General features: G+C 45.5%; 1 protein-coding gene across 1 annotated transcript; it reads right to left on the bottom strand.

The window, feature by feature from the left end:
• Positions 1-5,621: 5,621 nt before the first annotated feature.
• Positions 5,622-8,970, bottom strand: RPL14 (ribosomal protein L14). Its single transcript, XM_053929267.2, has 6 exons — positions 8,905-8,970; positions 8,300-8,401; positions 7,615-7,709; positions 6,315-6,414; positions 6,173-6,226; positions 5,622-5,958 (listed from the first exon to the last, which is right to left on the bottom strand). Exons 1-6 carry the CDS (start codon positions 8,905-8,907, stop codon positions 5,680-5,682), a joined length of 633 nt encoding a protein of 210 aa, XP_053785242.2. The 5' UTR covers positions 8,908-8,970; the 3' UTR covers positions 5,622-5,679.
• Between the last annotated feature and the right edge of the window lie 7,588 nt (positions 8,971-16,558).

Raw genomic sequence — 16,558 nt, 5'->3', positions numbered from 1 at the left:
CCTATGTTAAATGATTTAGTACGGTTTTGACCCTGGCAGGATCAGCTTTTTCCAATAAATTTCGGAAAAAAATCCGTAATTTACAGCTTGGGTGGGGGGCGGGGGAGACCGTCACTGGCACTAAAATAACTTAAATGTCGACACTGGCTGAAAAAAAAAATCATGCTTGCAGAAATAAAGATCTGGATAATCTCTTACAGTGTCTCCTGGAGGTTTAGCTGACAGAAGGGGAAAAAAGAGAAAACATTAAAAGCACTTCGTAAAAATATATTCAAGAAAGGGAAAGACTGTTTTTGATCAAAGTCCCAAGCCACAAACAATTTCCATTAATTTACATAACTTCGAGTCAGAACCATGCCCTGAAAACCAGTGACAACCTCACTTCGTTGACCCCTGGCAACTATGCTTCTGCAAATTAGCAAATCAATAGCAACCTCAAGTTTACGAATGTGAGCCAATCAGTGACAAACACCCTTGAAAGTCAGCCAATCAGTGATAGCCCCACCCACTGGCCAACAGCCAATTCATAGTGCCTTACCATAGTAACCACGCTTCTGAAAAGACCGCATTAACAGTAGCCTTACTCCAGTGACCGCTTCTGGCCCGTGTGGTCGCCCATATGAATAGACTTTGGCCATCTGAAATGTCCACTGAACAGAGTTCCGGATACAGGGCTCCTACTCTCCAACCAGTTCAGAGCTCTACAGGGAAATTGGCCTCCCACTGCTAGAAAACAGTATGACCCCGATGTCTGCTTCTATCACAGGAGTTTGTTACTCCTTTGACAGGAATTAGACATAGTTACTGGTCAACTATAGCGTAAAGTCCATACGTATCTATAGGTATCATGATAGGACTCTTCCTATCATGAAGAGTCCATTAGGTGTCTAGAGCTGCATAACAAATCACCCCAAAAATTTGTGGCTGAAAACAAAACACATTTACTACCTCTCCAAGTTTCTTGGAGAATCAGGAACTCAGGAGCTGGGTGGTACTGGCTTGGGATCGCTCATGAACTTCCATCAGGTGTCACTCGTCAGTCCCTGAACTTTCATCTGAAAGCTTGCCTGACACCATGGCTGGCATGTGTGTGTGTGTGTGTGTGTGTTTATGTTTGGAAGTCGAGCACCGTAATCACCTCAATGTACACTCGTCAAATGCCAGTCACGTTCAGTGTTGGATGAGAATCAGTGGGGACCAGGGTGGAGGCTGCCTGACCCACAGATTAGACCCGCCACAGAAAGTCCATTTCATAAAACCTGGGGTATTGGGATTGTAAAGCTTATGCGGAACGATCATTTTAAACAGAATTAGGTTCCCAGAGACGACAGCATGGTAAGGGCTTACATTTGCATACTGCCCTTTCTCTAAGCCTGTCAAAAATAAACAGCTACCGTGAGTCTAGAGAGATGGGCACACACGTATGGATGCACACACACACACACATGCCACAAACCCTAAAGAGTTTCAGCCAGTTATTGCCATTGGGACTAACTTGAAGGAGAACAAAATTGGACAGGCTTATATTTGGTGTTATGGTACAGGGAGAACTGAAAGCTTTGATAGGCCTAAATAAAACCCCCAAATTGGGAGGGTGACTGGAATCATGGGCAGTCAGAAAAGAAAAATGGAAGCATGCGCCAAGCGACCCAGTGTTTCCCAGAACAGCCTCAGCAGAGGGGCAGAATACAGGGAGCGCTGACCCGGAGGCAGCTACATGGCAAAGTGAATCAGCAGAGGTGGGAAACTGTAGTGTTTGCACCTGTCAAGGATTCTCTTCATGTATCAGCAAAATGAAAGTCTGGAACTGCACTTCCCTCACCTGGCCAATGGCAGAGAGATTGGCTCTCCATGAAAACATTGTCTGCGGCCACTAGCCAGTGCAATAAGTCAAGAAAAAGAACATGCATCCCAAATTGGAAAGAAGTAAAATGGCTGTTATTTGTGAATACAAAAGCCTATGGAACCTACAAGTGTTACTACAACTAATAAGTGAGTTGTGCAAGGTTGCAGCCTATAAGATCAAGATACAAAAATTAATTCTATTTCTATACACTATTCATGAAAATTAGAAATTTACTATTTATCATAGCATCAAAAATATGATATGGTATAATTAGACACAAATATGAGGAAATGTGTAAATGACCCAAAGAGTAAAAATTATAGAACATTGCTAAAAGAAATTAAGATCTAAATAAATGAAACCGGTACACCGGGCCACCCTGGGGAAACGGGGGTCGTGGAATCCCCGGCCGCTCACCGAGAGTGGGGGCAGCCTGGCAGAACTCAGCCAAGGCGGAAGCGGGACCAGCTGCAGCTCTCAGCGCCTGTCTAGGAAGCTTGGAGGCTGGCCCTTCCCCATGGTTCCCCCGAGCCAGACCTACCCGCACCCCACCAGGACAACTCCAGCAGGGGCTCTTCTCGGTCATTTCCTCTATGCCTTATGGCCACATCACCTCGAGTCGGGGATCTGTTCCTCAAGGACAGAGCTTCCACTTCACACTCCTTGTGATGCTCTGAATTCTGGCTGTGCCGATCCGTAGCGGTAACTTAAGCTTCTTGTGAATTTACAGTCCATCTCCCACCTGCTTGACTGTAACCCAGGTTCATTATTAAGGCTGGGGTCTGGCTGTCGGGTTCAAATGCTAACTCCACTACTCACTCACTGTACGGCCTTCGCAAGTTACTTAACTCTGTGCTTCAATTTCTCAGTGGAGAATGATTATGGTTTCCAGTTTATGAATTCCAGGTATTAACTGAGTCGTCTACTCGTGTAAAGAAGGCACTTGGAACGTCTGGTTCTGTACTGTAAGTCCCAGTAAGTGCTAGCTCTGTTGTTGCTGACATTACCATTGTAGTCACGGGCCCCTTAACGGGGAGGGAGGGACACCTCCTGACGAACGCATCGCTAGGTAACACCGCGGCCTGCGAACGTCAGAGGAGCGCACCTGCAGACCTAGCTGCTGTTGCCGCTGGGCACCTAGGCTACCTGTTGTAGAGTCTACTGCTCCGAGGCTCCACACGTGTACAGCGTGTTACTGCGCTGCTGAACACTGCAGGCAATTGTGACAATGGTACTTGTGCATGTAAACATCTAAACAGAAAAGCTACAGTAAAAGCACAGTAGGAAGGCTGAAGAATGCATGCCCATGCCCGGCTCTTAGTGTGACTGCGGCCGACAGGACGGGACACTGCCTGTGTGAGGGTGAGTGGTGTGTGAAGGCCTCGGACGTTACTGCTGCACACTTTAGAGCCACTTCCCACCTAGGCTACACTAAATGCAGACGTGAGGTTACACCAAACACAAGAGAAAATGACTCGACAAGACATGTGGCACACACGAGACGAGGAAGGCTGTGCCCACGTCACAGGAAATACGGTTTCACGGCAAACTTTTCTTATAAGTTGAAGGAGTACGCTGCGAAATAACAACCAACAGTAAACATGCAGAGTAACGTAGCCGCTTGTATCAAGTGCTGTGTGCTGCACCTGATTTCTGTGCTACACGCTCACACGACCGGCAGTGCAGATGTTTGCCCCGCAACGGCAGGAACTCGGGATGCGTCGAGCCGCCAGTTAGCACAGCTATGATGTCACTAGGGGTAGGACTTTCTCAGCGCCATCGGTCTCACGGGACCGTAGTATATGCATTCCGTCGTTGCCCAGCTCGTCCTTCCACAGAACGAGTGCACCCGTGTGCACAGCACCTTCTTCGTGTCTCTCTCCCTTACCTCCGTCTGGTCCATGTGATAAAAACCAGGGAAGTAGTGCTTCCTGCCAGACAGGCACTGTGCAGACAGGTGAGCTAAAGACCTGTGTCGGCCTGCCCGCTCATCTCTGCGGGGCCATCCCACAAGCACCCAACTCATGTCCAGACTAATCTCATCCTGTTTAGATGACTTGGTCGACTGCATTTCCAACAGTATCTGGTCCAGAGTGACAGCGGGGGAACTAGACGATGTCCTTCAAAGCAAAGTCATTTTGAAACCAGGACTCTATGAAGAGCTAATCTATCACAGATACACGTGTTATGGTATTTATTTGGTCCTTGTCCCCAGTTCCTGATCGAGGCTTCCAAAGCCCTTGAATCTTTTTGTATGCTAATGACCCGTGCCTCCTAAATAGCTTTGGGGTCAACAGAGGAAACCACCATAGAAGTGGAACCATGTGGGTTGAATTTTCACCCCAACCCCACTGAGGGGCTAGATTGAGCTGTCACATTAGTGACTTAATCCATCGTGCTTGTGTGAGCCTCCATAAAACCCCCTAAGAGGTAGAACTTCCAGGTCGGCAAACACAAGGTTGAACCGAGGGTTGCAAGCTGGAGAGGGCCTACCCTTCCCTGCCCCTTCCCTCACACCTTGGCCTGTGTACATCTCTTCCATTGGCTGTTCCCGAGTTACGCTTTGTAAGAAACTGCTAAGTCAAGTGTTTTCCGGGGTTCTGTGATGAGCCGTTCTAATAAATTATCAAACCTCAGTAGGAGGTCCAACTGACAGCTGGTCAGCCGGAAGCATGGAAGGCCTGGGACTTGTGCCCGGCGGCTGAGGTGGGGTGTGATGCTAACTCCTGAGAGTCAAGTGTTAGAACTGAAGTACACTGGCTGGTGTGGGGGAGGGGGCTATACATTTACTACCAGAAATGCTGTAGAGAATAGTTGAAGGCAATATACCACTTCCAAACGAGCAAGCCAGCTGTTCACAAAGGCTAACTGAAGAAATACTAGAAGATGCAGTAAGTAAAAATGAAAAAATGAATCCAAGAGTAGGAGGTGGGACAGAGGTAGCAGCAGTGAAACCTAAAAACCAGTAAGAACCCCCATTCGGGCCTGCTGAACGGCCCACCACCCACACTTAGGCGGTATAGACGGCTGTCAAGGTGAGGAGCACCGCTGAGCTGGGTAGCCCCGACCTGCCCGTCGCCAGTGTCAGTCCCCCAAGATTCACTCCAATAGCACAATGACCTACACCTGAGGTACCAGACCATTTAAAACTGCCCCGCGGCTCCCTAAAGTCCCCCACAGATCTACTCTGCTTCCTTACCCTGTTGTCTCTGCAGTTGCCATTCCTGAGGGTCATACCACCCTTCCCCTTACAAACACTTTTAGGTTGTGGCTTAGATCCCAGTTTCTCTAGACAACTCCTCACCCCTCACCCCAGGACAGGTAGCCCAGAATTGCCTGTATTTCACCCCTATCGCAGAAGCTCTTACACTGTTATCGCTTAACACCACCAACTGAGAGTGACTGTCTGCTACCCCAGCCGGGTTCAGGAAACCAGCTTCAGTTAGAAATGATGGGCAGCCAGAATTTATGTTGTTTGTATCTACTCCTAGTATATTTTTAAAGAAATATAAACCCTTAAGCATCAAAAGCTGCTAGATTTCCATGTATTTATGGGAACTATATTTGCACGAGAAAATAAAATCGCCCGGTGCTCCCACTTTCACGACGTCCCGTGAGAACATGTAACTGGTCACCAGCTGCTGCGATGGCTTTACACTGCCCGCAACTGGGCAGGGAGAGGAAGGGACTTTTTCTAAAGACTACATCAACTGCCCGACTACCAACCTAATCTGTAATCCCTGTCCCAACCAACAGACTTTAACCCACAATTACGTAATTTGCCAGCGTGTCAAAAAGAACCTTTATTACTTTTAAAATAGCCTCTTATGTTCTCAGGCTTTCTTCCCAGATGCCTTTGGAGCAGGTGCTTTCTGGGCTGGAGCTTTCGGACCCTTCTGAGCTTTTGGAGGCGCTGCCTTCTGGCCTGCGGCTTTCTGGGCGGGAGCCTTCTGGGCTGGGGCCTTCTTGCCTGCAGCGGTCACCTTTTTGGCTGGAACCTTTGCAGCAGCTGCTGCAGCTGAACCTTTAGCAGCAAGTGCTTTTTTGGGAGACGCTTTCAGGAGAGCTGCCTTTTGAAGCTTCCTAACTTCAAGCTTGATTAATCGGTTCCTCTGAAAAATTTCAAAGTCCATATTTATTATACATGATACAAAAACTATTATCATATACACTGACATATATATGTATATCATGCATAAGAGACAACCCTTATGTCTCAGACCCCTAAGAATTCAACTTTGGTCTACTAAGCTTCGGCAAACAGAACTACCAGACAAACAAGCTTAGATGTAACAATAACAATCCTGTAGTAACTTAAAAACTTACCATTTTCTTTGCCTTCATGACTTTGTAACGATCAAAATCTGTCATCTTGGCTTTCTGTTAAAAACAAATAAAAATCTCTCATATCATTTTGCAAACCTCCAAAAAAGAAGAGGTCAGAATTCAAATGACCATAAGCCATTACCTTTTCTCTGGCTTCAATCTTCTTGGCCCATCTCGTGGCTGCCCATTTCGTATTGATATCTGCCTTCTGCCAGGCTTGTCGAACATACTTCTGGCGGGCACTAGAGAGAGCCAAGGCCAGAGATTAAGAAGTCAGCTTTGAAGCCACACAGACTCAAGGACAGCTTCGTGCCCTCTGAAAAGCAGAATCCGTGCCCCCACAAGTTAAAAAAATGTAAGCAAAAATGATGCCAAAAGTACCCTTCTCATCTGATACACCTTTGGCTCTGGCTGCCTCCAGAGCACACGCACCCTCTACTCACTTAGCTGGTGTTCACTAAGCCAGGACGCCTATAATCTCAAGCACACAATAAAAAAATGCAAACCGGTCCATGTTCAGGATTTTCAAATGACCTCCAGTGTGTCTAGAATATCACTCTAGAGTAGTGGATGTGGAGAAAGCCATCTCCTTTCATACAGAATGCAGTGAAGTTAATCCTTAATGTTTTCATTTTGCACAAAACGCTTAAAGATTTTTGGCCAAACATCATGGAATCCAAGTACAACCATTCTGAACCTCCTCCCAAATACTTCAAGCACTGAAACCTGGTGTGCTTAAAAGTAAACTGGTCACAGCACGCGTCCCACCACAGCCAGTCGTCACGGTGGTGAGATGACTGCACGGTGACAGTGTTTCAACTTCCAGTCTGCGCCGTATGAGAAACTATCGCTGACTGTCTCAAGTCCTTGCAAGCAGAACCACTGCACCAGCTGTTATGAGATGATGTACGTTAAATAACTGATGTGAAACCTCAACTAAGGACAGCTAGAGTGTTAGGAGACAAGAATTAGTATAAACAGGAAACCAGAATTCCTTAGGAAAGTCTTTGTTGTGTGTATCCTGAAAGAAACGCACTAGGAGAAAGAGAAAGAATGGCAAGTCTGGATAAAGGCAAAGCCAGAGAACTACCAGATCACATTTAAAAAGGAGATAATGCCTGTCTATTGCACTGTAAATTCCTCTTCTCAACTGCTCTCGACTTCAACATTTACTACATTCTCAAGGGAACACCAGTAAAATAACAAAAACGCTTTTTTTGAATTAAACTAAATTACACCTTTTTCTAGTATAAACAAAGCTGGGTCCTGACCGGTGTGGCTCAGTTGGTTGGGTATCCTCCGGCAAAGCAAAATGTTGCTGGTTCGACTCCCAGTCAGGGCAATGCCCAATCCCTGTCTCTCTCCCTCTCTTTCTCCCTCCCTTCCCCTCTCTAAAAATAAATTAAAAAAACAGCCAGGAGGGTGTGGCTGGCGACAGCTACCTGTGTGGGAACTTGAGGATGAAGTCAGTGAGCTGCATGCATTTGAAAGGCATAGCCTGTCTCCTTACTTGAGTGCAAGGTCCGTCAACCAGAGCCTAGAATATTTAAAAAATAACAATAATAAAAAATCAAGATCTCAGTGCAAAACTTAGCAGCACTCAAAACGGATAGTTTATTATATCCTTTTGGAATCTAATCCCTGCTATTTAACTGCTTTTAAAAGACTAAACTATTAACAGTACTATTAGTAGTATAACCCAACTGCATATAATTTACTTGACAATTTTAAGTCTTCAATCCTTCCATTCCCGACACACTACTTACTGTTCTTCACAGCCTTTGGTCAACCCCTTATTTGTGGTTCTCAAACTAAGGGGCTGACCACAGCAAACGAAGTCTTTCCTTGTGTCCGGCTTTGTTCTGAACTCTCTTTATACACAGGAACACATTTAAACCTCACCGATATTTTACCCATTAAAGGTCTTGGCTAGTTTAAGCGACAGAGGTTAATACTCAAACCCAGTAGCACTGGACCAATTCAAGTCTGTGCTTGAAACGCCTACTGTGTGTGCACTATTTTTCTCGAACGTAAAATAAAGCCGTCGGCCACAGTACTCCTACCTCAGGGGGCCGATGGGACCATTACCATCCTGTACTGCATACCACCCATATCCCCCACACTTACCCTGTTCTGATCGATAACATCTACAATCGCGACCAGCTTCCCGGCGTGGGGCCCAAAGGAGACGTAAGCCACCCGGCCAACCTCCACGAAACGCCTGAACACCTAAAATGAGCCGGGGGGAGTACAGTGAAACTCTCTAAAAATTCTCCACAGTTTATAAGGTTTTGTAGTTTACAGGAAACGTGGCTCAGCACAGCGAAAAAGAACGTTGAGGGGAATAAGCTCAAATGCCATGGATCGACCTGGATGGACGAAATCCGCAGAGGCGGGGTCGACGACAAAAGCTAGAGTTTCGCCGGTCTCCAATGAGGCCTCCGTGCCCTAGCGCGGCTTGGGAATAGCCGCCAGGCAAGGCCACTGGCCGCCCGGCCCTGCGGCTTTGGCGGCGATGACACGCACGCCTGTCCCAGGCGCGCCAGGCCTGCAGGGCCCTCCATGCGCTCGTGAACCGCGAGCCCGGGAATCTCCCAAATGTCGGGCTCCACCCGCCCAGGGGCCATCACCACGCGCACGTAAAGCCCGCTGGGCACCATTCCGCGCCCCCGCCCAGGTGGTGGTGGAGCTGCAGGGCCGCCAGACTCGGAGCCCACGACAGCCACACTCACCATGTTGGCGGCGTTCGGCGAGAAGGAAGGGGGCCTTCCCAATCTTGCGCATGTGTAGTAGGCCGCCCCGCCCCTGCGCTGAACGGGATGCCGACGTGGCCACCGATTGGTTAGAATTGTGGCTGCGTGCGCACTCGCACGCAGGCTCGCTGGGGAAACATGGCGGGGCCGGCTTGAGAAGAATTGGTTTTTCTTTAACCCGAACTACGAGATCACCTTCGGAGATCGGGCGCTGGAGTTGCAGGTTGTCTTAGTACTTTAGGGTGAAGAAGAGCACGGAAGCTATGACTCCAGTGTAACTCTGTCAACGTTCCATTTGACTTCATTTTTTAACATTCTTCCATTTTCCACTACTCACCGCTCTCTCGATTTTTGTCTCAATGTTACTCATGGCTTAGTACTAGGTTTTTTTCTCTCCTTAAATTACCCCAGTAATTTTGTTAACGTTTCATTTTAAAGTAATTCAGACTTACGGAAAAGTTGCAGAACTAATACACGTTAATTCCCATAAACGCTTCTCTTGAGATTCCCCAAATGTTCACATTTTATGTTTGCATTGTCATTCTATCATTTTTTTCCGAACCATTTGAGAGGAAATTGCAGACACGACGTTTCTTTATCGCTACACTATTAAATGTGTTATTTCCTAAAAACAAGGACATTATCTTCCATATTCAATACAATGATCAAAACCAGGAAATTAATACTAGTAGTCTTATTATTTAATTTGTAGTTCTTATTTAAATGTTATCAATTGTCCCACTTACAGTTTTTAGAGTAAATTAATTTTTTTTCCTGGCCCGCAATCTAATGGAGGATTACCAGTTGCATTTAGTTTTGTGTCTAGTTTTTGTTGATGTTCTTTTAAATCCATAACAGTTCCTAAGCTTTGCCTTGTCTTTCGTAATGCTGACGTTTTTAAATACAGGCTAGTTGTTTTGTAGAATGCCTGTACATATGGATGTCTTGTCGTTTTCCCCACGATCACGTTCGGATTATGCACTTTCGGTAGAAACCCTGCGCACCTGATGCGTCGTATCAGGGCACAGGCAGGATAGCTCCTTGTCCCAGTACAGCCGTGTTACCTTCCGCAACTTGGTGAAGATGGTGACCGTTTTACTGACAATTCCCAAATCTATTGTAGTCTTTTCCTCTAAGCTCTGTGCCCGCATATGTTGCCAGGACTGTTCTAAGCAGGGTCCTAAGTGACCTGCTTTTTCTGTTGATCCATGTAAATCTCTTCTCTGCTCATCAGTCAGAGGGATCTTTTTTAAAAAAAATCAAATCACATCTTTCTGTTTAAAACATTTTAATGGCTTTCTGCAGTATTCACAATAAAATCAAAACTGCTTCCTCTGGCCTGCAAGGCCGTGCATCATACGCCCCTATGTCCAAACACACCTTATGCCGCCTCTTGTACCTGTTTCATTGTGTTTCAGCCACGCTGGCCTTGACCAGGACGAGCTCTCTCCTGTTCTACGACTTCTGCATGTTTTCTGTCCTGCCAAGAACACTCTTCCTTCTGTTCATACTCATTGTTTGGTTGCCATGTAAGAAGTGTAGGTCAGTCCCCTGTCCCTTTAGTAGATCAGCTTTTTGTTTTCCTCAGCTGTTATCACAATTGTTTGACTCATTTTTCTGTCCACTTAGCTTGTAGTTTTGCACTAGCTGGAGTAAGTTCTGTGAGGGCAGCCCCTTGGCCGTGCCTTGAGAGCATTTTCCTAGCACAATGCCTTATAAGGGGCCCAGTTAGGGGATAGTGAACAAATTAGTCTTTAGACTGTGGTAGCCTGCTTTATAATTTATAAAGCCAAAGACATGAGTAAGAACTTTCATGTCTTTGTGGTTAAGAGGCCCAAACTGGGAACAGCCAACCCAAAGGCCCACAAGCGAGAAAATGGGTAAATTGTAGAAGTTTTTATAGTGGAGTCAACGGGCATCTACATGAACATGGATACATTTTCAGATAACAATGAACTAAGTCAGACACAAAGTATATACTGTGTGATTTCATTTATATGAAGTTCAAAACAGGCCAACTAATCTGGGTGTTAGAAGTAATGAACATGTTTACCCTTGGAGGTTGCAGTGACGAGGTGAAGAGAGACTTCTGAGCTGCCTGTGTTCTGTTTTGCCTGGGTGCGGGTTACGTGACTGTGTTCAGCTTGTGAAAATTCAAAGCACTACCTTTATGATCGGTACATCTCTTTCCCCCAAATATATGTTAGCTTTAAAAATAAATAAATAAACAAACTTCAAAAAGGGCGTTTCCTGTCTGTACTACCAGAGAACCTGATTTGCAGGTCTGAGGAGGGGCAAGAATCCACATTTAAACTCAAGCTCCCCAGTGGTTCACTAAATCCAATTTGGGAAGTCCTTTTGGATTCTCCACAGTTACCGAATTGTTTTTCTGAAGTTCATCATCTGATTCAGTCACCCCTATTTAAAGTCCTCCAAGTGGTCATTTTAATCCCCTCTTCTACAGAATAAAGTCCAACCTTCCCAGCCTGGCATTCAAGGCCCTGCTCAACCACTTCACCTCACACTCACCCCTATCCTGCTATAAGCTACAGGTCTCGTGGCTTCTCCTGCAGTTGGGCTCCCTCTTCCTAGAACGTGCTCCTCACTGTGCATGGAGAATGACAGTGGGTCCTTGAAGAAGTGTTTTGAGACTCCTACCCCAGCAGCCCCAGGCTGTTTTCAGATTTCTTCAAAGTCCTGTGATAATGGCAAGGTAACTCTCTAAGTAAGCCTTGGCCATCTTACAAGGTCATGGGTGTCCAACAATGAGCAAGGTAATCATTAGCAGCTACTGACATCAGAAACCAAACCCCAAACCAGGCACACGAAGAACTTGGGTAGGCCGGCTACACCGACCCAGCCCACTGGTCCAACCACGGAGAGGCCTGGCTAGTCCTGTCCCATCCACATCCTCCTTTCTGTGTCGTTGCGAGTCAATTCACAGAGGTGATGGTCAACTTTGTATGTCAATTGACTACAATATTCAGTTATTCATTAATCTAGATATTGTTAAGGATTTTGTAGATGTGATTAAAGCCCATAACCAGTTGCTTTTAAGGAAAGTTATCCTGAGTAATCTTAGCGAGCCTGACTAAATTAGTTGGAAGACCTTAAGAGCAGAGCCAACCAAGGCTTCCCTGAAAAAGCAGAAGCCCCACCTGTGGACAGCAGCTGTAGCTCAAGCCTCAGGCTCCAGCCTGCCCACTGGGACAGCCTGCCCTGTGGATTTCAGACTGGCCTGTCCAGCCCTGACAAGCACATAAGGGATTCCTTGCAAAAGCAATCTCTCAACATATATCTCCTACTGGTTCTATTTTGCTGCTTAAGCCCTGACTGCTATGCTAGATATGTCATTTCATCTGGAAATAGCTTGGCATCTATCTAAATGGTGAGGATTCTGGAAAAAAAAATTCATAAGACCATTATCTGACCTAAAAAAAATTAACAGCAATCCTTCATCCCATCATGTCTTCAAATTTACATTTGACTCACTATTTGATAATATTAAAAATATTTTTGAGCCCTGGCTGGTGTAGCTCAGTGGACTGACCGTATGCCTGTGAACCAAAGGGTTGACAGTTCAATTCCCAGTCAGGGCACATACCTAGGTTGCGGGCCAGGTCCCCAGTTTGGGGTGTGCGAGAGGCAACCACACATTGATGTCTCGCTCCCTCTCTTTCTCGTTCCCTTCCCCTCTCTCTAAAAATAAATAAAATCTTTAAAAAAACATTTTTGAGCTAATGATTTTTCCCCCAGCATCTTTAACTAGGGAGAAAAGAAAAAGCCAGAGCCCTACGTGGGAAAGATTTTCTCCGTGGCTCCAGCAGAGGGCACTCACGTCTCACGTGTCTCAAGAGGAAAGATATTTGTCTCATTTCTCTTGCAACCTCAGTCTGAACCCAGCCCAGTACTTACTTAGCATATAGTACATTTCTTTTTTTTTGGGGGGGGGGGGCGGGGGCGAATGTATGATGAGTGAATGAATAAATAATTAAATGGATGAAATAAATATTTTTTAAAACTTGCATTCATTGGCTATACTCCATGCCAGGCACTGGCTAAGTACTAAATTTCTCTTTTCTCAACTATCCCAAGAGGTAGCTATTATTCCCATTTCATGCACGAAGAAATAAAGGCTCAAAGAGGTTGAAAGACTTTAGGAGATCATAGAGGCAGCAAATAGAAAATTCTCGAGTTAACCCAGTTCTATAATTTTATTTTTTTAAAGGAACTATAGGACATACAGGAAGGGCATGAACGGTTGAAAACAGGGAACCCCTGTAAAGTACCAACTAGCTACAGAATACTCCTCTCACCCCAGAAGCCCTGCTACCGTGGACTGAGTGTTTGTGTGCCCTCCGTGGTCGTGTGTTAAAAGTCCTAACCCCCAACACGATGGTATTTGGATATGGGGCTTTTGGGAGGTAATTCGGGTTAGCTGGGGTCATGAGGCAGTGCCACTAGTTACGACGGGATTAGTACCCTTATAAGAAGGACACCAGAGAGCTCACTGTCTCCACACAAGCACAGAGGCAAGACCGTGGGAGGACTCAGTGAGAAAGCAGCTGTCTGCAAGCCAGAAAGGGAGCTCTCACCAGGAACTGAACCGGCTGGCACCTTGATCTTGGACTTCCCAGCTTCCAGAACTATGAGAAATTAGAGTTCTCTTGTTTAAGCCATCTGGTCTCTGGTATTTTGTTATGGCGGCCCTAGCAGACTAAGACATCTGTTTATCCCTTTCCAAACACAACCTCTATTTCCCCCCAAATGTAAGAGTAATAATTTTCTTGCTTTTCTTCAGAGTTTATCCTCTGTGTTGAGTTTTGCCTGCTTTTGAACTTTATATAAATAGAATTTTATATATACACTTTATATATAAATGTATATATTATATATCATATATAAGTATTTTTATATATAAATTTTTATATATTATATATCTTTTGTGACATATTACCTGTTTGCAAGATTCATCCATATTGAACATATATTTGTAGTTCTTTTGTTTTCAGACTGTGTGGTATTTTCCATTACAGATATATCACTGTTTATTCTTTCATTGTATGGGATTGGCGTGCTGGTCGCCAGTAAGAATATTCTCAGGTGTGTACCCTGGTGCACACATATCCTCTAAGGCATATTCCTTGGACTGGAATTTCCGGGTCATTGGGGAAGCTTATCTTCAACTTTGTAGACCACACCATAGTTTCCCAGGGCGGCTGCCTTAACTTACGTTGTGTTGACTCATTGCAGTTTTAGTTTGTGTTGCCCTGACATACTTAATAAGGTTGAGCCCATTCTCCTATTTGTTGAACATTTCTCCTTTTGTACGGTGCCTTGTCAAGCCTTTTGCCCATTTTTAAAAAAATAGATTATCTGCTTTTTCCTCACTGACTTGTAGGAATTCTTCATATAATTTAAAAACTAGTCCTTTATTGGCCGTTTATGTTGCAAATACCTTCTTCCACTCTGTGGTTTGTCTTTTCACTCTTTTAATGGTGTTTTTTGATGAATAGAAGTTAATTTTAATGTAATCAAATGTATCAAGTATTCTCTTATGGTTAATGCTTTTGAGTGTGTGTGTGTGTGTGTGTGTGTGTAGTGTTTAAGAAACCCTTTCCTTAGTCAAGATCTTAAAATGTTTCCCCTACACTTTATTCCCAAACCTTTATTGGTTTATCGTTCATACCTGGAAATATTTTTGAAAATGGTGTGAGGGAGGGGTTGAACTTCCTTTTTTCCCCATGGAAATCCAGGTGTCCCCCATTTTTTCTCACTGCTCTGATGTGACACCTCTGTGTCATAAACCAAGTGCCTGTATGTTGGACTGGAAGACTCTAAGGCCAAACCCCTGACTGCCGCAGCACTGCCTTCTCGGTGAAAGGAAACAGGGTAGAGTAGACTCAGGCAGGTCAGAATCTCGACTCACAGTCGCCATCTCCGAAAGTGCTTACTGGCTGGATGGGGTCGGCGTGTTATTTTACCTCTAAGCTCATGCTTTTCTTGCACGGTTATCGTAGAGAGTGGGCACAATTCGTGACACCTACTCACTTTTACCTTCAGCACAACTTTCATGCGTAAGCACTGGCTCTGGCTGGAGCCTCGGGGCTTGGGGTTCTGTAGTTGTATTAACTCCCTATTGCTATGTAACAAATTGCCACAAACTTGGTGACCTACAAAAACCCCTGTTTATTACCTCACAGTCCCGTAGGTCAGAGCCCAGGTGGGCTCACCTGGGTTCTCTGCTTGGGGTCCACGAGGCTGAAATCAACCTGTTAACTGCGCGGAGCTCTTATCTGGAGGTTCTGGGGTGATCTGCTTCCACGTTCATTCCGGTTGTTGGCTGAACCCAGTTTCATGTAGCTGTAGGACTGAGGTCCCAGGTTCTTGCTGGCTGTCAACCAGGGGTTGCTCTTAGCTCCTAGGAAATGCTCTCAGGCCATTTCCACCTGGCCCTCTCCATCTTCCAGCTCCCAACAGTCAGACCCTTCTCATGCGTTGAATGTGACCAGCTGCGCTGGAGGAAACTCTCTCTGCCTTGACAGACCTCACTGATGAGGTTAAGCCTACCTGGGTAGTCTCTCCATTTTAAGGTCAACTCATTAGTAATTGCATCTTATGTCCTCAAATCCCTCATGTCCTCATGTAACAACCTAACCCTGGGAGTAACACCAGAGGCTGAATCGCATGGGGTACGCCTTTGATTCTGCCCACCACGGTGGTCCTTGATATGTCACTTGGCCTGAAGATTTTGTGATGGTCCATCTACTAAGATTCTTTGATAAGGGGAAAAACACAACACAATGCAACAAAAAGATTCTCTGACATACATTGGAAAGCCCCAAATACTTCATTAGCTTGTTCCAAATCCCCAATAGGCTAGAAACACTGACTATGACTTGCCTTCATGGAGCCCTGGCCCTCTTTCCCGTGCAGACATACCCTTGTGTTCCTCTCAACGCTTGGTGGTTTCGATGCTATTCTTATCTCATAGCTCTATAACTTACTGTCCACCCTTCAGTCATTTATGGAAGCAATATGTTGAGTATGTAATACATTCATAGCACTTACCCAAATCCAAGATCACATGGGGCAAAATGTTGGGCCCACAGTAGGTGTTTCTGAGGTGCCTGTTGAATGAGTAAGTGATGAACTGCAGGCTCGGCTCTTACGCAGCCTTCTGTCTATTTTAGGAACAAACCATATGCACACACAAAGATAAATAATGATATAAGAATTTATAATGTAATTAGTATTGAAAAGGTGGTCCAGGAGATACACTATGGTGTGTGTGTGTGTGTGTGTGTGTGTGTGTGTGTGTGTTTAAAGAAGACTCTGTGAAGAAGTAGAGCTAGAATTGGGCCTCGAGAAATGTGCACAGTTTGGATGGGTGTGAGGATGACCCACAGTCCAGGCAGGGAGAACTATATGAGCAAAGTGCATCCTGGGATGGGAGCAGCTGTTCCGGGTGAGGATCAAGACCTGAATGGCAGGCTGTGGCCCCTCTGAAGTGTCGCCGCCAAATAAGGCAAAGAAATGTTCAACACCAGTTATCCTGAGGAGCCGAAGGTTTGTCAAAGGGAAGCCCTTTGAACTCTCTGGAATAAAGGTGATATTCATGCATCATTTTCTT

The sequence above is a fragment of the Desmodus rotundus genome, chromosome 8 (assembly GCF_022682495.2).
Source record: "Desmodus rotundus isolate HL8 chromosome 8, HLdesRot8A.1, whole genome shotgun sequence".
NCBI classification, from domain to species: Eukaryota; Metazoa; Chordata; class Mammalia; order Chiroptera; family Phyllostomidae; genus Desmodus; species Desmodus rotundus.
Note: the sequence above shows the minus strand (reverse complement) of the source record. Positions and strands in the feature narration are given on the sequence as shown.

What these genes read in the sequence shown, in the direction of transcription:
- RPL14 (XM_053929267.2), bottom strand. An exon ending in ATCCTCAAGTTCCCACACAG is followed by an intron (nt 6,415 to 7,614) that starts GTAGCTGTCGCC and finishes GGCTCTCTCTAG; the next exon opens with TGCCCGCCAGAAGTATGTTC. An exon ending in AGATTGAAGCCAGAGAAAAG is followed by an intron (nt 6,227 to 6,314) that starts GTAATGGCTTAT and finishes TGTTTTTAACAG; the next exon opens with AAAGCCAAGATGACAGATTT.